This window comes from Mus musculus, chromosome 7 (assembly GCF_000001635.26).
Source record: "Mus musculus strain C57BL/6J chromosome 7, GRCm38.p6 C57BL/6J".
NCBI lineage: Eukaryota > Metazoa > Chordata > Mammalia > Rodentia > Muridae > Mus > Mus musculus.
In genome coordinates, this window is record NC_000073.6 from 109,479,037 (window position 1) to 109,501,558 (window position 22,522).

The 22,522-nt window shown below is 47.6% G+C and overlaps 1 protein-coding gene across 8 annotated transcripts in view; it reads right to left on the reverse strand.

Annotated features, from left to right (window-relative positions):
* The window catches only part of Trim66 (tripartite motif-containing 66), a 67,759-nt gene that overhangs the window by 30,036 nt on the left and 15,201 nt on the right, over positions 1–22,522 (reverse strand). For 4 of the 8 annotated variants that reach the window (XM_006507961.4, XM_011241835.3, NM_181853.4 and 1 more), the window contains 6 exons: positions 7,011–7,114; positions 5,542–5,689; positions 4,602–4,734; positions 3,996–4,112; positions 2,847–2,961; positions 1,890–2,036 (listed from right to left, as the gene is read on the reverse strand). In XM_006507961.4, the coding sequence (XP_006508024.1) occupies positions 1,890–2,036; positions 2,847–2,961; positions 3,996–4,112; positions 4,602–4,734; positions 5,542–5,689; positions 7,011–7,019 (669 nt within the window). In that variant the 5' untranslated portion in view covers positions 7,020–7,114. Of the gene's footprint in view, positions 1–1,889; positions 2,037–2,846; positions 2,962–3,995; positions 4,113–4,601; positions 4,735–5,541; positions 5,690–7,010; positions 7,115–13,931; positions 14,044–14,270; positions 15,157–22,522 lie in introns of those variants that run through there. The other 4 variants (XM_006507962.1, XM_006507960.3, XM_006507959.2 and 1 more) reach the window with 4 other exon arrangements.

Consider the following 22,522-nt stretch of genomic DNA (forward strand, 5'->3'; position numbering starts at 1 on the left):
TCTGCGAGTGCCACTCCTACGGCCTTCCCAGTTTCCCATTATCTTCAGGTCCCATATCAATAGCCCTAAGTCTCTCCCCACTACCAAAGCTAACCTAAGGTCAATCCAGGCATCCTAAAGCCTGTTATCTAGGACTATGTAAGTGAACATTAGTTTCCGGGGCTCCCTTGGAGGGTTCCCTCAGACTCCCCCTTGGGAACTTCCTTCATCAGCTTCCTCTTCTGTGCTAGGTCATTCACACCATTTTACCCGATCTCTAACCCTCTTATTATCTACTACCTTGTAGCTCGGAAAAAACGAGACCACAAAAGGCGAGTGCTTCCAGGAGCTGAGATGTAGCTCAGTTAGTAGTTTGCCTAGCATACAGGAAACCCGAGGTCCAATACCCAGTATCCCATAAATCCAGCATGGTGGTGCATGCCCATAATACAATTCAGGAGAATCAAAAGTTCAAGTCCTCCTGAGCTACAAAGTGTGTTTGAAGCCTGCCTGGACCCTGTCTCAAAAATGACAAAAATCCAAATTCTCCAAAACACAGATCCCTCCACTCTATGGCCTGAACTATGTGCACTGCCCTCATCTGAGGCCAACCAGACTCACATTCTACCAGCTTTCCCAGAATGCACTCCACCCACCTCTGTTTTACTGTCAACCTCTCTCCCATATAGAAGTGCAAAAGTCTGCCAGGTTGACAAAAGGAAGAGAGCTTTGCACTCTTCCCAGGTTACCTCTCTCCTTCCTCTTCCCTCTCGACCCCCACCGCCCACACACAAACTCCTCATCTGACTCCTGACTCTACTTTGCTGGAACTTCCTTATAAGATTGCCAGACAGGGCTGGAGAGATGTCTCATTGGTTAGGAGCACTGAATGCTCTTTCCAAAGACCAGGGTTCAATTCCCAGCACCCACAGTGGCAGCTCACAACTGTCTGTAACTCCAAAATCCCACACCCTCACCCAGTCATATATGCAGGCAAAACACCAATGCACATTTTTTAAAGAAATCCCCAGAAGCCTTGGGACTGCACCTTTTGGGCAGCTCGTCCCTTTCCATCCTGTCTCACTTTGGAAATATGGCCAGCACAGACTTCAGGTAGAACTCTTCTGGCGTCTGTGCACTGTGCTTCCTTGCCTGCCCTCTACACTCTAGCTGTGCTCCTCAGCCTTCTCCTATCTGTAGAAATGATGTCACTCCCTAGTTTTGGATTTTCTCTCCTCTTCTCCTCCACAATGCTGCCATGATGATCGTCCCAATAAACATCTTAATCTCCAGCCCCGATCTCCTTTTGACTTCCAGACCCCTCCATCTGACCAGCTCTTTCCACATCCCTTTTCAGATACCTTCCAGGCTCCTTAGCGTCAACACAACCCCCTCTCAGAACTCATCCTCCTCCAGCCTGGAGTGTGGCACTCAGGGAAAAGAGACAGGAGGATCTCAACTTTGAGGACTGCACAAGCTACCTAGCAGGACCCTGTCCAAAAAAATAAAATAAAATAACCAAGCCAAACACCTCCTTCTTCTCCAGGGTCACCATACTCCCAAGCCCAAGACTTTAAATCTTCAACACCTGCTTTTCTCTCATTCCTCAGCTTAGACCTAGTAAACTTCTGTGAGATCTCTGCACACGTCCCAGGACAGTATCTGACTCCATGAGAACTACAGGCCTTCCTTGCTGGGTTATCTGGAAGAAATGGAGATCATTTCAGCAGCTGGGTCCCTCGTGCTATGGAACTTGGTAGAAAATGGCACTGTCTTACTAACCCCAAACCATGGTGTGACAGGTTACTCCTCTTTCCTCCCAAAACTTCCAAGGATGGCCCCTCCCCTTGTGACGCAAGCACCACTCTGCTCTGCTTTCAGCTGAGCTGGAGAGACAGGGTTCCTCTTACCAGCTCTTTGCTGAAAAGGAAAGGGACGCTGCTTTTGCTGCAGACAGCCCAGTTGATGAAATTCTGCACATGTTCAAACTGCCGGTTGAGAACCATGATGCTCTGCAGCTGCTGCTCCAGCTTTCGCTTTCTCTCATTAGTGATGCCCTGGCGCACAGAGAAAAGACAGAGTCCCTGGGTTGGTTGTTCACGGACCTGTTTGCGAAGCCTAGTGGCCACTGTGTGTCAGTATGAGCACTGATGGCATCAGACAAGAGAGATTCTGAAAACAGCCTGGAGCTCTTTGCTGATGGAGAAAGTAAGAGACTTTTAGGAACAAATGTGGAATGGTGATAAATAGAAAAATATGAATGAATGAATGAATGAATGAATGAATTCTACATCTCTTGCATACAACCTTCTAAAGAAGGTGAATTAATCTCTGTTTTAAGAGTTCAAACAGGGGGGCTGGTGAGATGGCTCAGTGGGTCAGAGCACTGACTGCTCTTCCAAAGGTCCTGAGTTCAAATCCCAGCAACAACATGGTGGCTTACAATCACCCATAATGAGATCTGATGCCCTCTTTTGGTGCATCTGAAGACAGCTACAGTGTACTTATTTATAATAATAAATAAATCTTTGGGCCAGAGTAGGGTTGACTGGAGCAAGCTAAAATTCAATTCCCAACAACCACATGAAGGCTCACAACCATCTGTATAGCTACAGTGTACTCATATACATTAAATAAATAAATAAATCTTAAAAAAAAAAAAAAAGACTACAAACTGGCATAGTTAAGATGGCAGCAACCTGAGAGACTGCATCGGTGAGAGGCTGAACTGGTTTTCCAGCCTTAACAAGCCACTCTCTCAGAATTAGACCAGAAAGTTTAAAATAGAGTGTGCATCAAAGTTGCTACAAAGACTGGATATCTGCATGCTAGCCCTGGCTTCTGACCTGGCCCGGGAACACACATACCTCAAGCTCCTCTATGAGCCCGTTGGCTTGCTTGTTCAACTCGTTCATGAGGACCATCTTGGCCATTTTAATCTGGTTCTCCACCTTCCGGTGCTGATGCTTCACTTCAAAAATTCTGGAAATGTAATGGGACAGAACACACGGATCCTGTTCCTGCTTGCTAAGGGACAGCAAGCACTTGGGGTACCTTGAGATCAGGGCCAAGCAGGCACTAAGAAAAAGGAGACCTTTCCTCAGCTCTATTTGGTATCCCTCCCAGCCCCCTTGATCTAACTGGGCTTCGTCTGGGTAAACCTGAAGTCCACAGCCAGGCCCACTCAGTAGCTCACCAGGTAGCACAGTACTACGGGATATATGTGTATGGTGTCACATGACAGATTGTCCAAAAGGAAGATGCTCCAAGAAGTGGGAGAGAGTGAGCCCAAGGGCGGGGCACAGAGACTCGTGGCCTCTAAGAACTAAGGAGAGTAGGAGCTGAGGGCAGTGATCAATAACATAGCTGGTGTTTCTTTTAGGGGTGATGAAAATGTTCAATTGTACAGTTCTGTGAAGTGCTGAGACCAATGAATCATACATCTTTAAGGGCCTCATTTATTATCTCATTAAAAATATTTAAAAGATAAAGGTTACCACAGTCCTAGCTTCAAAACTGATTAGCCATGTTAGCTCAGGTAGTTCCCTAGCCCTGAGCCTCTGGCTCTCATTGGTAAAATGGAGAGAAGCCTTGACTGAGAGAATTATAATAACCCAACCAAATAATATATCTTCTTCCGCAACCCAGTGGTTCCCAACCCCTACTCTTCCTAGTACCAGTGACAGCATACAGTGATAGTATAACGCGTCTTTACATAGGAAACAAGAGTGGACAGATCATAACTTGTTGCTGTCCCACAATAAATAGCATTTCCTTCTCCAGAGTATATGTACTGTGCACTCTTGTTCTCAGGTTCCCATTTCTAGCTGATTCGTCAAGCACAGAACTGCGGCCCATACTCATCCTGATCGTCCTGAACTAGCCTGGCGCCAGTCACTGAGAGCTCACAGACACCACTGGCATTGAGACCTCTGAGTAAAGGGACACATGCGCTCATCTGCCAGAGGTGAAAGAGCAGATCGTTCCCAGCGCTAGCAGGGTCTGGCCTGGGCTACCTGTCCTCGATTTGCTTTGCAGATGTCTGTAGGCTGGATTTCTTATGTGCCACCTGGGAAGTCACACTCTCCAGGAGCATCCTCTGGTTTTGTAGAACTTCTTCCACGTGCCTGCATCTAAGAGAGGAGAGAAAGCAAGAGCTGAGGGAGGAGTGATGGCTCCCCTCCTGAGCATCCAACACACAGGAATCCCACGGTGCACTCTCAGCCTCAGAGGCCAGGACCACACGCTGAGCCAAAGACACTGCTGAAATTCTTGAGCCATCAGACTTTATGGACTTTAGATAAGTCCCACAGAGAAGAGAGACATCTCAGCCCAGGTGCTACAAGTTGGGTTAAGCAGACTGTTTTGTGTTGTGTTTTGTTTTGTTTCTTGAAACAGACTTTCCCTACATAATCAAATTATCCTCTGACTCGCCATGTAGCCTGGACTGTCCCGTAAACTCACCTCCATCCTGCCTCAACCTTCCAAGTACTGGGATTACAGACGAATGTCACCATGCCCTCCCCGCTTCAGGAAGAGGGTTTTGATACCTCACAGGACAGAGCTCTCACAAAAAGCACTGCAGAGCCTCCCAAGCCCACCCTGGCAGCCCGGCAGCCCACCTGTGCTCTTTGTGCTCCACCATCAGGCAGCTGTGGCAGGTGAGTACATCGCACGTCTCGCAGAAAAGCTTGAGCACTTCCTGTGTGTGCAGAGGGCAGTACAAGGCAAAGTCCCCAGAGCCACCATTCACCCCTGCCAGAGAAGAAAGAAGATGTAGGCTTCTGTTCACACAGACCTTTCTGTAACTTTGGTTAAGCAGCCCTCAGCCCTTGAGGGACAAGGCACAGGCACAGAGCTTGAGGGAGAAGAGGCGAATAGGAAGGGATCTCTCTTGGAACTGATGACACTCAGGGCACAGGGAAGAATTCAAGCTTAGCCTGGATAGATTTGCTCAGCTGCCCAGAAACCTCCCACTCTCAAGCCCTGGTGTCCCACCGCCTGCCAGAGGTGAAGAGAGCGCTTGTACCTGCTCTCTGCCGATGGGAAACCCTCCCAAACCAACCTAAGACTCTTCACTAACCAGGATTTCGTGCTGATGGAGCTAAAGCCAGCTACTCGGCCTTGCTAGTTCAGGCTAGTTCATATGACCAACTCTGCTTCCTGTGGGCCTGACAAACATAAAACCTCTCCCTCAAGACAAAGACGACTTCCTAAAAGATTGCTGCTTAAAACAGAGCATGCAGGAGGGACAAAGGGGCAAGAGTGGACAGGACTGTTAAGTCTCTGTGTGGGGGACATATCTCTCTAAATAGAAGTAGAAGGTAGGAGCTGGCCTAGCTTCTGTGATTCAAGACCACACTCCCAGCACCAGCTCACCCACATTTCCCCCCACCCCCGGCCCTACAGTGAGTCACCCCTCTGACTCTGAGGAAGGCATTCTTCCTTTACAAAAGACTAAGAAACCATGCCCACTGTCTCCCTTGGCTGGGAAAGGAGGTCAGAGAGCTACTCTCTAGGCACTTGAGGGTTCCGCACAGAAGCAGGGTAGGGGGCTGGTACCTGAGGATCCCTTCTGTGCCCGTGCAAAGAGTGGGCCCCCCGGGGCTGGGACATGCCGGTGCTCCTCTGTGCAGGAGCTGCACAGCCAGCGGTTGCAGTATGTGCAGAGGATGTGTGCTGCCCGCTTCTCCTTGCACTCAGAGCAGTTCTGGAAGCAGAGAGTCCAAAATTGGTGACCTGTGACCATCTCACCGCTGGGGCTTGCATCTGTATGCAGCAAATGCTCTAGGGAACAGGGTCCTGATGGACTGTTTCATCAGGACTGAGGAGTGGAGTCTACAGGAGGGCTGCCAGGGTCGGCCTGTGCAGAAAAGCACCCTCTGTGACTGAATGGGACAGTGGCTCTCCTCTACTAAAGCTAAGCAAACACAGTAAGCCAAGGCGCTCCATCAAGGCATGCACAGAATGGGCAGAGTGACCCCCTCACATGGGTAATGCTGGGACAAAAGCACAGGACAAGTGCTAAGGACATTTGCAGAAGGTTTCCAAGAACGAGGCCTAAGAGTGGCTGGGCACTTTCTCACCAATAGGAAACAACTATGTTGATTGCTGATGGCGAGGAGGTAGATGAGGGGAAGTTACAGCAGAGGAAGATGTCAAGCGATAGCAGAGCAGTCAACTTCTTCAAAGGGGAGAAGCCTAAGATGTCAGAGTACCGAGGGAGATGGACACGCTAAGCTGGCTTCAGGACCGTGCCTCACGCCTAGCGTCTACCTGACCTAACACTTCCTCCTCACCTAGTCCAATGTGTGGTCGTTTCATCGGTGATGTAATGCTAGGTCTGGTGGGAACATTATGAAATGAGGAGATGTGGATCAACGTTCTACCTAGTCCATGCCCAACTCATACAAGCCACTAAACCAGAAGGCGTGACGACTCTTCCTATGAACGTCTCAGAAGTAGCATGCAGTAGTCTATCTTCCTAGCACCGTAAGCCCCGGAGTATAAGGCAGTCAGTAGGAATTAGATGCAGGAACAAGTAAGTTAGCCAATAAATGGAATGTAGTGATAAGGACATCCCAGGAGAGAGAGAAGGCATGCCAGTCTGTAAGTAATGTGAAGTTCAAAAACAGGGGGAAAGGTTGAGCTGTTATAGACAAGATTAAGAGCCCATTACATCTAAGCTGGTATGTGAATTTTCAACTTAGCGGGGAAGATAAAGAAAAAGAAAGGCCCAGTACTGATGTTTCCAGTAAGAGCCAAGAAAAAAACACTAAAATATATTTATGTGCCTTAAGATACCTTCACCTTCCACTCAAAGCATGTAATTTCACCTAGGAGAAAATTACTTTGCTTCTTCCAATTTGAACATTTTTTATTTCTTCCTGAGTGGATGGATGGATGGATGATGGACAGATAAGAAAAGCTGGTGGTGGAGTCACAAGTCAGTGATAGATGCTAGACCTATAGACAGGGATGTCATCAATTTCTGTAAACCATCGCCTGCAAATGCCCTTGTCCTGACTTACCCTGGCCATAGTGGGTTTCACAGGAGAAAAGCACTGAAGGAAAATATGTTCAGTTACATCTCTGGTAAGATAGACACGCTGACATCCAGGACAGGAGATGAGCTCTAGCAGAGAAAGACAGACAACAGAGTCAGGGCAACAGAGCAGATTATGATAAGGCCTAGAAGGGGACTTTCTAATACCCAGCACCCAGATATGAGCACACCCCCTATGCCAAAGTGATCCCTGCTCAGTAACACAGCCTGCAGCTACCATGAACATGACCACCCCATCAGAGGCCTGCCCTCAAGACCACCGGTCTAGTCTCTTCCCATCCCTGCCTTTGCCTAGTCTATCTTCCTCTCCTCTGTAGGCGCCAGGCTAATGCAAGCTCAGGCCTTTTCTGCTGTTGACAATCAGGCGCCTCCTGATGCTCCAGTTCCTCATTCTACAGCCCCAGGTCCCAATTCCTGGGCTTGGAAGGGTTAGTGTAGGCCGGAAGACAGCAGCAGTCATTAAGGTTACCATGTTACCAAGATTGCTTCAGAGATCTCAAAGCTAGAGCTTCCAGGAGTTCTCCAGCAAGAGGAAGAGCCACGTCCACCTGCTATGCCTGCTCACACAGGAGGTACTTAGTTCTTGGTTTAACCAATAAGTCTGCTCCTGGGGCTTAGAGGCCTGTTGCTGGGCTGTCTCCACCTACAATCCTAGACCAGGTAGATACACTACATTCATCACTTGTGAACAGCCTGACTCACTCCCTCTCCCAGAGGAATACAACAGTTCCCAGCACATTCCTTAGCCTAGTGTGCATCTAAATTACATAAGCACCAGGAGATTGCCACCCTGGAGACCACCATGACTCTTCAGACCCATTCTAAAAACAGCCAAAGCTTTGGGAATGGGTCTCTTGGAGAGAGGAAGGTATCTGTGATCAGGGATGAGGCTGATGTAAAAAGGAACTGGTGGTAACAGGGCTTGTAATAACACTCTCACAGTCTTCTCTGCCTCATCCCATTACCACAGTAATGAATGCCACCAAGGCAAGTGCTCTACAATGCACCCAGAAAAATGCAAGCTCAAATACCACGTTTGCTACCCAGTAGCCTTGGGCAAGGTGCTTCATCTCAACTGACTCACCTATTCCTATTTCATTATATGTAAAAGAATAAATGAGAGTCCCTTTGATAGATAGGAATGGTGGCGTACATCTATACTCTCCAGCACTTAGGGAATCTGAGACACAAGACTACAAACGTTCAAGGGCAGTGAGGGCTACATAGCAAGACCCTGTGGCAAAAAGACAGGCTGTGAGATATCTCAGTAGATAAAGATGCTTGCTACTAAGCCTGACAACCTTCTGAACCCACAGGTGAAAAGAGAGAACCAATTATTTCAGGTTGTCCTCTGACCTCTCTCTACATGTGTGCTATAACACATGTACACACACATACACACACGCACACACACACACACACACACACACGTTGCTGTGAGAATTAAATTAAATAATATTTGAGAAAACATAGTTCTCTTTAAATGCTGGCTTTGAATTCAGAATATCTCTCATATCTTCTCCATGGTATGAGGAAAAGCAAATAAAGAATGGGACACTCTGAGAAACTACCACAAACTCTTCCTCTCCTGGAAAGAATTCCTTGTGATCTTTTTTTTTTTTTTTTTTTAAAGACACACTTTCATTATGTAGCCCTGGCTGGCCTGGAACTCACTATGCAGCCAAGGTATGCCTTGAGCTCACAGAGGTCCACCTGGCTATGCCTCCCGGGTACTGGGATTGAAGGTGTTTACCTCTGTGCCTGGCCTCTCTTGTGATCCTATCATCAAAATGGATTCTTGGGGATGTGGAGATGGCTAAGTGGGGGAGAAGCAGGGGCAAAGACAAGCAAATTGTTGGAGCTCTCTGGCCAGCTAGCCTAACCAAACTGAGTTAGCTTCAGGTTCAGTGAGAAATCCTGTCTCAATTCATAAGATAGAGGAGATCTGAGGTAGATACTTCATGTCGACCTGTGATCTTCACATGTACATACCACCCACACATACATGAATACTGCACACATGTGTACACACACACACACACACACACACACACACACACCCCAAGGAGAGATTGGAGATAGAGGACTCTGTGAGGAGCCGCCCTCACATTTGCCATTACAAGATGGCGCTGACAGCTGTGTTCTAAGTGGTAAACATAATCTGCACACGTGCAGGGGCAGTTTTCCCGCCATGTGTTCTGCCTTTCTCGTGATGACAACTGAGCCGATGGGCTGCAGCCAATCAGGGAGTAATACGTCCTAGGCGGAGGATAATTCTCCTTAAAAGGGACGGGGTTTTGCCATTCTTTTTCTTGCTTTCTTGTTCTTGTTCTTTTTCTTGCTCTTGCTCTCTTGCTCTCTGGCTCCTGAAGATATAAGCAATAAAGCTTTTGCCGCAGAAGATTCCGGTTTGTTGCGTTCTTCCTGGCCGGTCGCGAGAACGCGTGTAAGAGGACTCTCCATCTCCACCCACTGAATCTGTGACTAGACCTCAGGAGCCTGCGCAGTTCTGCTCTTGCTCCTAGAACTCTCCAACTGCTCTGTGAAAAGTTGAACCTGGGACTCAGATTACTCAGAGACATCAGGCCTTGAGGAAGAGGCCATGGTTGTCTCAAGCATTCCCTGTAAGGCCACCCTAAACCAGCCAGACCAAGTGCTCCACCAACCTAATAAAGGCACAAAAGTACAGCCAAGATTGGCCAAACTCAGCCCAGACTACCCAGAGAACCCCAATCCAGATCACCAACCTGGAGAGCCACACACCAAAGTTGGTTTAACCACCAGAAAAAGCTCATTATTACCATCTGGAAAATCCACAAAATCACAGAAAACCGTAAGATTTGAATGACAAGATTACATCCAAAACCTCTGGGCATTTTCCTGTTGGTCAACACTCTCCACAAGTGACATCATCTGGCTGTCAAGTGACTGTCTCTCCCATCTACTAGGTGTATCCACCTTCAGAACAGAAATTGACTCTAAGTGTTGAAAGTTACTTTCATAAGACTCCCAACTCATGATACCAAGTCCTCAAACATAAGAAACACTAACCCAGCAGAGTGGAAAGGGATGAACCAGATGATTCAAATAAGGCCTCACCGCACAGCATCTGCTTTTCTTGGCCTTAAAGAGGAAACCTTTGTTTGGTATTTATTTTCAACCTGGCCTTGCCTCCCTCCAACCTCATCTCTAGCTTCATCTACCTGATACTGTATGTCTTTGGCATGCCAAGTATCTCTGCTATCTCTGGAACAGCCAAACTTTTGCATGGCTCTGTCTGGGAAGATGATGTTTCTTCTTAAAATACTCATTCTTGCTTCTGTCCTTTTCAGATAAACTCCTATGCATCCTTTCAAAACTGCTCAAATGTTTTACATTGGAGGAACAGGGTTGATTTCCCCTAGGGACAGTTAATTAGTAACTACAGTATAATAAGCATCACAGTGCATTTTAACTACCTGTTCATATGTCTGCACACAGAAATAGCCACATTTGGCCTTAAAGGATGGTTCGTGGTTTTCACAAGGTTGACTAATTGGGTTTCCTTTGCTGGTATGTTCCATGAGCACTCCTTGCACTTTTAGAAGAAGAAGCCACCTGCAAGTTTATGAATGGTGGGAGAAAGCCATCCTGAGATGACAGTCACAGGGTGTGTAGATGAGGCTCTGCTGCTATTACCTGACTGTCAGCATGAGTCGCCCCCTTTCTCTGTTACTAAGTTGCCATAGGGAGGAGGCTAGGCACAGCAGGAGCCTACCCAGCCGTTCTCATGTGTCCTTAGCAGTAGAGCATCAGGAAAACTCCCCTAGGCAGGACAAGAGAGGACAGTCAGCCAAATGGCAACTGGATGATCTACCATCCTTGTCAGAAAGTCAGGGTGGGCCAGGCACCATGGCGCACACCTGTAATCCTTGCACTTGAGAGATCAAGGCAGGACGGTTGCCAGTTTGAATCCAGCCTCGGCTACACAGTAAGAAACTGTGTCGAACAAACAAAACAAAAAGCAGAGAGTTTAATGGCAGGCTGAGGCTGAGGGGAGGCTGGAGTTAGGGGCTGCTAACTAGCAGGGCTGGAAGATAGATGCACTGATCATAAGACTCACTATTTACATATTTAAATTGTATCATATGTAAAATGTTATTTACTTATAGTGTTTATACTGAAAAGGACTTCTTCTCCTCCCCTCTCATTTGTATTTGTTTGTTTGTTTGTTTGTTTGTTTAGGAAAAAAATGGTCTCATGTAGCCTAGGCTGGTCTTGAACTCAAAATGGAGAGTTACCCTGAAGTTACAGGTGTATGATACTGACGTATGCAGTGCTAAAGAGATTAAATCCAGGGCATCATGCATGCTATGGAAACACTCTACCAACTGAACTGCATAAGGGTATGGAGCTTTTACAGGGCCTCACTATGTAGCCTCAGCCTGCCTGATTTCTCTGTGTAGAGCAGGCTGGCCTTGAACTTGCCATCGATTCTCCTGCCACTGACCCCTGAGTGCTGGGATTAGAGTGGTACGTCACCAAGCCCACCTATTTTTACTGTGTATTTCTATTTGAATTATTCAGTTCACAGGCTTAGCTATTTATTTCATAACCAGAAACATTATTCTTGAGACACAGGGAACCATGACACAAAGAGGCGGGGCTTCTGTCTCTAGAAACAAATAGGTACCTGAGGTCTCCCTGTGGAGCTAGAGGCCTGAAAGGACAGCTCTGAAAGCCAGTCATTCACTCAGTCTAGTAAGAGATTCAAGGCCATGATGCAAGTCTGTAATTGTAGCACTTGGGAGACTGAGGAAGGGGAATCTCAAGTTCAAGACCACATTAAGCTACATCAAGAGTTTCAGGATGGACTGTCTCAAAACTAAATAAATATGTTTCTTGTCCCTAGGAGGTGTGATCCAAGTTGGTAACTGCTTAGCACTACTCTCTGCACAGCCACCGCACATGATCTCTCATTCAATCATCAAGTCAACTCTTAGGAATAAGTCTTGTCTCCATTTTATTGGGGAGATGGAGGCTCCAAGAAGTTAAATTATACAGCCTGTGGTGAACAGAAACCCAAGTCCATTTGCCTTTAACGCTGTGTCTTCAAGGCCAGGGAGATAGCTGAGAGGGAAAGCACCCGTCATGCAAACATGAGGACCTAGTTACATTCCCAGGACTCACAGAACACTGGGTATGCTGTGGAGCACCTGTAACCTCGGAACAGCAGCAGGCAGGTGGAAGGTGGAGACAATAGCATCCCCAGAACCCACAGAGCAGCTCATCTGCACCATACAGCACAGCCACAGACAACAGTGACACCCTGCCTCACACAAGCTGGAAAGCGAGGGCCGCCATGCAAAGTGTTCTCTGACCTTCACACGTGTGTACGGCACGTGCGTGCGTGCGTGCGTGCGCGCGTGCACGCGCGTGCACACACACACAAACACACACACAAATAAAACCATGTCCCTTTCATTATATTATATTCTTTCCTAACTCAATAATAAACAAAGGATGTATTTTTATTTTAATTGACTAGACAGTTTCACCATATACAAAATAGTTCATAATAATGATCAGACCACAGTTATGATCCTACTATACCAATAGCCTATACCCAGTTCTGGAAATCTGAAATTCTCCAGCTGTGCTTAAGGGTTCAAGAAATACAATATTTGAGGCAAAGCAAATGGTATGAAGCTTTTGTGCCTAAAGAAAACAAATGTAAACACAGGTGCATTCTTTGCTATAAATCCATACTATAAGGGGGACTTTTAACTATCCTGCTATGGACTACAGAAGTGGCTCATGGGTAGAACATTAGAGTTTCAGGAGGAACATTCAAAACTAATTCTTCAGGTGATTACAATGCATATCTTGTTGAGGAGCAACACCCTGGACAGTCCTCTTCCTCTGAGAACTCTGTCCCCTCTGTCATGAAGCTGAGAAAGGCAGAAAGTCCAAAAATCTCTGGATGTAGCTGTGGTGGGTCTCCCCTCTGACAGACCAATGGATAGATAGATTCCCAGCACATAGAAGGAAGTCCTGGGACCCAGGAACCCTATGGCTGGCACTGAATCAGAGGCTACATTTTACCTCCTCTGACTCACAACTCAACTCAAAGACCAAGATGTAGTCAGGCATGCTACTGGGGCTAGTGCATGTGCAGAGCCCAGAAAAGGAAGGAGGCCCAGTGTGGGTAACTACCCTTCAGCACAAACAGCAGGAGGAAGGCAACCTTGACACCAGATGAGAATAGGAGAGACATCCCAGAAACCAGGCATGGGTCAGCTCAGGCCACCAGCTGAGCAAGGCCACCTTGAGCCCAGTGCTTAGCAACCAGCATGGCTTGTGAAGCCTTTTACTCTTCCTCTCCTGTCCAGGGCTCCATGAAACTGCTACTGGAGCCCCCAGGGCTCCATGAAACTGCCACTGGAGCCCCAGACCTCTCCGGCCTAGCAGTGGGATCCACCGAGGCAGCCTGAAGGGCCTCTGCCAGTGTCCAAAGCTGGATAGACCTGCTCTGTTCCCAACTGTCAATAACATGGAAGATGACACAAAGGCCTCGAGAGAAACAGGGACACGCAGCTTCAAAACTTCATTGCCCTTGTGAAACCTCAAACCACTGAGCAGCTCCGGATAGCCTGTGTAGCCACAGGTAAGACATGCTGCCTCACTACGCCTCTGCCAGACAGCAAGTAAGGAAAGAAAGCATTCCACGCTCAGGCAAGCTGGCCAGCCTCACTGATCATTTGCACCCTCCCACCCTCCGCAGTCTCGAGATGCTGAGCACCGAGGAAGGCCCCCACAGAAGCCCTTGAAACCTTCCACTGCCCCGCTGCTCAGAGCAGCACTGCCTTCAAGAAACACAGCACACTCACTCTTCAGATGTCAGTACCTGTTAGAAAGACAGATTTTGATCCGAGACACACCTAGGCTCACTGCCGATTTCGCCCCTGGCGGCCACCAGGCTTACCTGTCACCCTGTTGCTCTGTAATTAGAGCATCACCTGGGAGAGAAGTCAGAGAAGGAGCGACAGGTGAGACCACCACCAGTCCTGGAGGACGGTGCTCCCCAGGAGCCCAGGAGCACCCACCCCGCATGCAGCAAGCCAACTGGGCCACAGGGCCTAAGGCTCAGGGAGCTAGGCTTGGGGTGGGGTTTGAGGAGCGGCCTGGAGCCTTTCTCTCCTTGTTGTGATGCGTCCTCAGCCAGGGCTCCTTTTCTCCAGCTCACCTGAGATGCTCCTGCAAGAAGGAGCGAGGTTGACTCCTCCTGTTCCTGTTTATCTCCAAGTCTCTGCAGCAATTTTCCCAAACTGAGCAGCAAGAGGGAGACCTCAAAGAGGCGCCTCTCCTCCTAGCTGCATCTCCTTCCTAATCCTCTGGGTGCCTCTGAATAGAAGCTCAGAGGGAAGAAAACGAGATTTTTCAACTTTCAGGAACTAGCTCTGCCGCCCTCTGCTCAGCTCGGGAGGCCGTCACCCTCAGCCTTTGAGGACTCGGTCCATAAAAATCCTTCAGCCCTCCATGTTCCCCAAAATGACAGTGCTCATATGTGGCTGGAACCTGCCCCGATCCGGCAGCTCATTTAAATAGAGCTCATCACAACAACAGTGTTGGTGGAGAAGTGAGTAGCTGCAGGGCCCTGGGGACCCCCTGTTTATACGTAGGAAGAATGATGCAATCTGGGTATCAAAATAGCAATCCAGAATGGAATAACAGGCTCCCGCAGCAGCGGTGCCTGCACAGCCGGAGCTCAAGTTGACACACTCTGTCAGCCCCACACTGCTGCAGCACGCAGATGCCAGGCACACAGTCTCACCGCATCCTTTTCAAAAACAGCAGGGGCCGGAGAGATCCCTCCAAGCCCCCTGTACTGCAGGAGAGTGCAGGGGGTGGGGATCTGCCAACAGGCACTAAAATCTGTCTCCTAAACACTCACCTGCTCCTGCTACTTCACCTGAAGTCCTTATCTTGTGACGTCACAGTCAGTTGCCATAGTGACCGATTGTCCGTCAGAAGCAGAGGATTAGGACTTCAGATGGAGAAGTCACATATTTTATGAAGCACAAAGGTCCTGGCAGGTGTCCCCTGGCAGCTCTCTCTGTTCCCCGGGGAGACACAGTCACACACAAGCCGGGAGGAGGAGGGAAGGAAAATAGGGGTGAGTTGGAGGGAAGACTTCAGGATAGGACAATACTGTAAGTAACAGGATGATTACAGCAGCACAGAGCAATCAGAGGTGGGGAGTGGCAGGGAACGCAGGAACAAATGCTCCTGAAGGGCCCTGAATGCTAAACAAAAGGTCCAGACCTTGATCTTAAGAACAGACAGCCCAGAAAGGCTCTGAGTGACACTCTATGACCAGGGACAGGGAAATCGGAAAGGAAGTTTATCAAGTTGAAGGTTAAACGAGATCCTGAATGTGAGAGGACATGTCACCACGGGTCAAAAGAGTTGCTCTAAAGAGAGCATTAGTGCATGAGTGAAATAAGACATGGAAGGTAGCCGTGGTGTGTGAGGAGTCAAGAGAATGGGCTGTTCTGACAGAGACATGAATGGGAAGATGAAGAGCATCACTTCCAAATCCTTTTGCAAACCCTCTGTTTTCTCTGCCAGCCACACCTCTGAAGATCAAGCAGCATCCTGCCTTACCTGGGTTCCAAATCGGAAATGCTTTCTAGAAATCCTGAATTTCCCAAACTCAAATCTCCTGGGTTCAGATCGGAACCTAGCATTTCAGCAAAGTTCCCAAATCAGTCTTAGCTCCCAGACGGCCTTACAATCTGGAAGCAGTGGCTTGGACAGTCATTAGTTGCCCCGGTAATCTTTCTGCATACAATAAGTAGCCCTTGCTATACAGTTTCAGGAATTGTTTAGATAGGGGTGGGGGGAGTGTGTGCTTTGTGACAGGTTCTCAAGTAACCCAGGCTAGCCTCAAACTCACAACTGAACCAGAGATTGACCTTGAACGTCAGATCGCCCTGCTTCTACTTCCATAGTGCCAAGATTAAAGACTGTGAGAGCAAACTTGTCACACCAGAATAATTTTGTTTGTTTGTTTGTTTGTTTTGAGGCAGGGTCTCTCTATGTAAGCCTCTGTCCTAGAGCTTGCTATATAAACCAGATTGGCCTCAAACTCACAGAGACCCACCTGCCTCTGCCTCTTGAGTACTGAGATTAAAGGAGTGTGCCCACACCACACTCAGCTCTGAACAACTTTTTAAAATAGAGAACTGATCATGCCTCAGTGAACACAATGGCTCCCACTCTGCAGGAAAGCATGAACCTGCCAAGACCCCTCAGAAAAATTCCCATCCACAGTCCCATTTCTCCCCTTCAAGGTTTCTTTATCCTAGACAAAGTTAAGTCTCTCAGGTCCTGCTCACCTGTTTGCTTCTCTGTGGGCCTCAATCTAACATTAGTTCCAACCTCGAATTGTCATCCATGTTTTTCTGTCCTGAGTGGCTCCTGCATAGCAGTTTCTACTTAATGTCACCAAAGCATTCAAACCACCAACGCCTAAAACAATGGTCATAATTGCAGCCTGCCTAGTTTGTTTGTTTGTTTGTTTGTTTGGGGGTTTTGTTTGCAGGAGTTCCTTTGGCTGGTTGGTTGGTTCTTTTTTTTTTTTTTTTTTTCAAGACGAGGTTTAAATACAGTCAATAAAACAGCTTCTTGAAGAGAGAAATGTAGATCAGTACTTGCCTAACATGCAATTGGCCCTGGGTTCAGTTCCTAGCACTAAGTAAGCACTTGGTAAGGCAGTGCTGCAATCCCAGCACTTTAGGTGGAAGCAGGAAGATCAGAAGTTCAAAGTCATCTTCAGCTACTTAGGGAGTTCAAGGTTAGCCTCAGTTACAGAGATCCTATTTCAAAAAGAAGGGTTGAGGGAAGAAAGGAAGGGAGAGGGAGGGAGGGAGGGAGGGAGGGAGGGAGGGAGGGAGGGAGGGAAGGATTTCTTAGAACACAGACAGAACCATTGGATTCCATACTGACCATGGCTGCTTTTCTGCTACAGTGTCAGAGTTGAGTGACTGTGAAAGAAATTTTATGACTGGCAAAACCAAAACCACCATCTGTCCCTTTTAGATTAAAAGAAGCTTACCCCTAGTTCACAACATCTGCTCCATCCTCCACACTGCGATACAATTCTGATTATGGGGTCTGCTTCTTGCTAAACCCACCAAGTGAGCTCTGGTTCACATAGGAGCCAGGCCTTCAAACATGAGTAAGATGTTACTGACATGGAAGGGAGACTTCACACACAGAGGGTTATAAGTATGAAAATGAGGGGCCTCTAGGACATGCAGAGGAATATAGGAAATGAGGCTACAAGCTTAATATGAGGGGAAACTAGGAAGAGCCTTGAAGGCCCAGAGCCTTCTACTCTGACCGGCAACCAACGCTGAGTCTCTGTTCTCTTTCTCCTTCTAGTTCTTTTCGTGGTCCTGGGGATTGAGTCTGGGGCCTTGCGCATGCTAAGACTGTTCCTTTACTGGGCTAGATACCTAACTTTCTTTTCACTTTTCATTTTCCAACAGAGTGTCACCAGCCTTGAATTCCCCTTGTGGTCCATTCAACACTTTGAATCTTCAAGACTTTTTGCCTGGGTCTCCTGAGTAGCTAAGATTACAGGCCTGGGCCACTAGGCCCAGCTTCCATTTCAGAGTCTTTAGGTAGCCAATAGTATAGGCCTAGAGTTAGAAGGTGTGATCAAGTTCAAAGTAGAGGGTTTGAAAGCATAACTCCTAATGGCAGGGTAATTATCATTGAGGAAAGAATAACATAAGCTAGGACTACCCAGGAGCTAGGAGGCAAGGACAGCAGCTGATCTGAAGCAAGATCCACGGTCTGAGGCTGACGGCCAGGTGGCTGGCAGAGGTGAATCTACCATGTGTCTGGCCCTTGGCCTTCACCACCTCATCCTCTGCTGAAACACCTGGTGATGATGCCTGCTTTCTGTACCGAGGAAATATCCACAGAAGATGCAAATGCAGGCTGAGGCCGGGCTCACTCATTTGGTACACTCTCCCTGACCCAGTAGTACCTCTCTCTGTCTCTTTTCACACAAAACCCTAGGACTTGATATAAAGGAGGGCTATGCAGACGCACTCCCTGCCAGGCCACTGAGCCCACTGACCGGGCTTTGAAAGGGGTTCCGTAGGGTGTTCAAGGCAGCACCCTGCTATAGATCTGCAGCTTCTGCAGCCTGCAAGCCCAAACAAGCCCAGGGTTACCAGGTAAGGGAGCTGGATCTGACTCTGGCTCTGCAAATGACCAAGTGTGTGACCCTCAGCAGTTTCCAGGCCCTTCCTGTTCTCCTGATGCCCCATCTGTGGAGTAGCCAGGTAGAGATGAACTCGTAGGGCTTTTCTTGATGTCTGGCCTCCATGGAACTTAGACACAACTAGTCCCCCGTTCAGTGGAAGATCCAGTGACAAGTAGTCCCTCCAAAAACTGCCTGTCCACCACCACTGCTACCTTGAACTTCCTCCATCTGCAAATCTTTCCAGCCATGGTTCCTCAGGTGCAGCAAGCACATCCCCCCTAAACACGGCCTACCTCTTTCCATCCACCAGGGGAATTGCTCTCCCAGTAACAGGGACTATTCAGAGGTGCCAACGCTACTCCTAGGGCCCCAGAGAGCCAATTAAGGTGAGGAAACTGTTCTTGAACTAAAAAGCCATCCTGCTGACAGGGCTCCAGAGCTCTAGCTTCTGCACCTGCTACACACCATGGCTCCATTCAAGTCAGCAGCCCACCCTCCACCTGGGAGACCTGGGTACTGTCTGCCTCAGACCCCATCCGTTTGGACATGCTGTTTAACACGCGTACTGGAAAAAGCAAGCAGCAGTCAGCTGCCTCCCAGACTCCTGCAGCCAGTTCTGCTGTCTGCCATCCTCACCAAGGGCCATTAGAGCCCCTCCAGCTGAGCTGCTCATTAAGATTAGAGTCATTTCCCTCTCTGACTCTGAGGTTGTAGCATCTTGCATCACTCCCCTTTTTCTCTGTCCTCCCAAAGCCCCCAAGGCCTGCCCACCAAGGGACAGGGATTACCCCCCCCCCTTTCAGCATTAGCAGCATACAAGGGATATGTTACCCTAAACTTGCTTCAGGAACTATGGGGCTGGCTGCAGTGGTTATTTGGAGTTCAAAGAGCTTATCAGGCTCAAACTTGAAAACCAGAGAGGACCTGGGACTGCCCAGGCTATCAGTGCTAGAGTCTGAATGAGCTCCAGAGATGTGAGTTCCAGGCCAGGGACCTTCTTACATCTCATGCTGTCTTCTACTTTGAAAATCACAGTAAGATTCTAAACAGGTGGCTTCTAAAATCTGGATATGAAAACCAGTCTCTCAGTCACAAATTACTTAGTTTCTTTGAACAGAAAAAAAAAAAAGCAATGTTCCTTTTACTCACGTGGGGAAGGAATCGTCCAGTTAGTTACCTTCCCTGACATAAAGCATTAACTAAAACCAGCAGAACCATCAGCATCTCCAAGTTAGAGCTAGGACTTGGTAAATGTCAGTTGTGGCAATAGTTCTGCAGAGCCAGCTGAATTTACCCTAAGTGCTCAGTAGACAACTTTCCAGGCAGAGTTTGACCCTGGACTATTTCCAATGAGAGACTTAGAGGAAGCATGAAGGCTCTTCCACTCAGGACAGACTTATAGTCTGATAACTCATTGTAAGTTGAAAACATCATACATGAACCAAGGTGGTGGTGCGCACCTTTAATCTCAGCACTGGGGAAGCAGAGGGAATTCTCTGAGTTCGAGGCCAGCCTGGTCTACAGAGTGAGTTCCAGGATAGCCAGGGATACACAGAGAAACCCTGTCTCAAAAAGAAAAGGAAAGAAAGAAAGAGAGAGAGAGAGAGAGAGAGAGAGAGAGAGAGAGAGAGAGAGAGAGAAAGAAAGAAAGAAAGAAAGAAAGAAAGAAAGAAAGAAAGAAAGAAAGAAAGGGAGAGAGAGAGAGAGAGAGAGAGAGAGAGAGAAAGGAAGGAAGGAAGGAAGGAAGGAAGGAAGGAAGGAAGGAAGGAAGGAAGGAAGAAAGGAGAAGGAAAGGAGAAGGAAAGGAGAAGGAAAGGAGAAGGAAAGGAGAAGGAAAGGAGAAGGAAAGGAGAAGGAAAGGAGAAGGAAAGGAGAAGGAAAGGAGAAGGAAAGGAGAAGGAAAGGAGAAGGAAAGGAGAAGGAAAGGAGAAGGAAAGGAGAAGGAAAGGAGAAGGAAAGGAGAAGGAAAGGAGAAGGAAAGGAGAAGGAAAGGAAAGGAAAGGAAAGGAAAGGAAAGGAAAGGAAAGGAAACAACACAAAAGGAAATGGGAAAAGTCATCCAGCTCTTTTAGCCTAGTGAACATCATAGCTTGGCTCAGCCAACCTCAAACAAGCTCGAGATACTGGCATGGACCATGAGTTGGGCAATCTCACCTAACACTAACACTGTTTTTATAAGTATTCAGTGTCTTGTGAAGATAAAGAGCTTTCTGACTCTGGGCTGGAGAGATGGCTCAGTGGTTAAGAGTGCTGACTACTCTTCCAAAGATCCCAAGTTCAAATCCCAGCAACCACATGGTGGCTCACAACCATCTCTAATGAGATCTAACACCCTCTTCTGGAGTGTCTGAAGACAACTAAAGTGTACTTACATATAATAAATAAATAAATCTTAAAAAAACAAAAAACAAAAGAGCTTTCTGACTCCCAGCAGGGTTCACAATGTATAAGTAGATACCTCCCCAGTATTCAAGTCTGTCTGCAGTCTACAGCACCAGTCGCCACACCGCATAGCCTAGTCATTATGCACACATCAATTCCTGCCTTTACTCTGGTCTCAATTAGTTAGCCTTTATCCAGCAGTGAAGGTGACATACCTTTCTATCCCCAACACTCAAGAAGGTAGAGACAGGAGTATCAGAGGTCCAAGGTCATCCTTAGCTACATAGCTCAAGAGCAGCCTGAGTTGTCCCTCCCTGCCCCAACCTGTCTCAACAAAGAAAAATATACACTCCTTGGTCTGAAGGTGTTTTTAACTACCTTATAAAACGTTAGATTTAGAACAGGTAATGTAGGCACAAGAGCTCAGTACTGTATGTACCAGGGTGTTTGATGCTCTGTTCCTGCAGAAAGGAACAGGGTCAAAAGTGAAGAGAGTGTGCCTTTGCAGGCTGGAGTCACAGGAGGTCACGTTACTCGGCTAATGAGTGTTCATTTAAGTCCAGGGCCTATTGCACATTTTGCCATGGTGTAGCAGAAATCAGAAAGCACAATCCACTGGATGAGAACATGCCCACCAGATACAGGGCTCGAAGAAGTGTCACTAAAGGGCCAGAGTAGAATAATAGCTGGACAGACCCCAAAGTCCAGGCAAAGACCTTTGTTCATTCAACAAGATGATTCCTTGCTCTGTTCAGCAACGGGAGAAATATTCACTAAGATGGACTTGTCCCTGTACAATGTGACACCATCTGGCTGGAGGCAGGGACTCTGGGAACCTTATCCATGACCTCTGTTCATCGCCCTACCATCCCACTAGCTGTTACCACAGTTTCCTTAAAAACAAACCTGGCAGAAGGGGATGAACCTCCTAGAATGCTAGAGAGCCTGTGGGATAAAATGGCAGTGCTATGAGCTCTTTCCAAAGAACTGGGAACCAAGGGCTGGAGAGATGACTCAGTGGTTAAGAGCACTGACTGCTCTTCCAGAGGTCCTGAGTTCAAATCCCAACAACCACATGGTGGCTCACAACCATCTGTAATGGGGTCTGATGCCCTCTTCTGGTATGTATTAAGACAGATACAGTGTTCCCACATACATTAAATAAATAAATAAATAAATAAATAATAACCAGGAACCAAGCACAATTTCGAAAACCACGCAATTTCACATACCAGGGGTTCAGGTTCAAATATGGCATTTCTTACAAAGATTACCACAGAGGGGTTGTCAGCTTTACCTTTCCCCCATCCAGATTGCTTGGATGGCACTCTTTTAGTCCTTACAAGATATTTAGTGATCAACTTAACGCCCATCAGTCCCAAGCACACAGTAGCCTCCCGATTTACTGCTCCCAGGCTCGAACATTAAGCAATCTGTTTACTGATTCATTTTCAATTAGGACAGCAGCTCCTTTTCATCTCTATACTGCAAATGGCACAGGGCCTGGCACACAGCAGTCAGTGCACACCTGCGGAGGAGATCCATATAAACCAACCAACCAACAGTGCAGCACACAGTCTTAGTAACTCAAAGTAATAAAGAGAAAATGGATCCCATCCGTTACCCACAAATGCAAATATGGAAGGTAACAGTGACCATATCATAAGAATATAAGATGCAGGCTGGAGAGATGACTTGGGGATTAAGAGCATTGGCTGCTCTTACAGAAGACCCAGGTTCAGTTCCCAGCGCCCTCACTAGATGGCTCACAACTGCTTGTAACTCCAGTTCCAGGACATCTAACACCCTCTTCTGACCCCTGCAGACCCCTG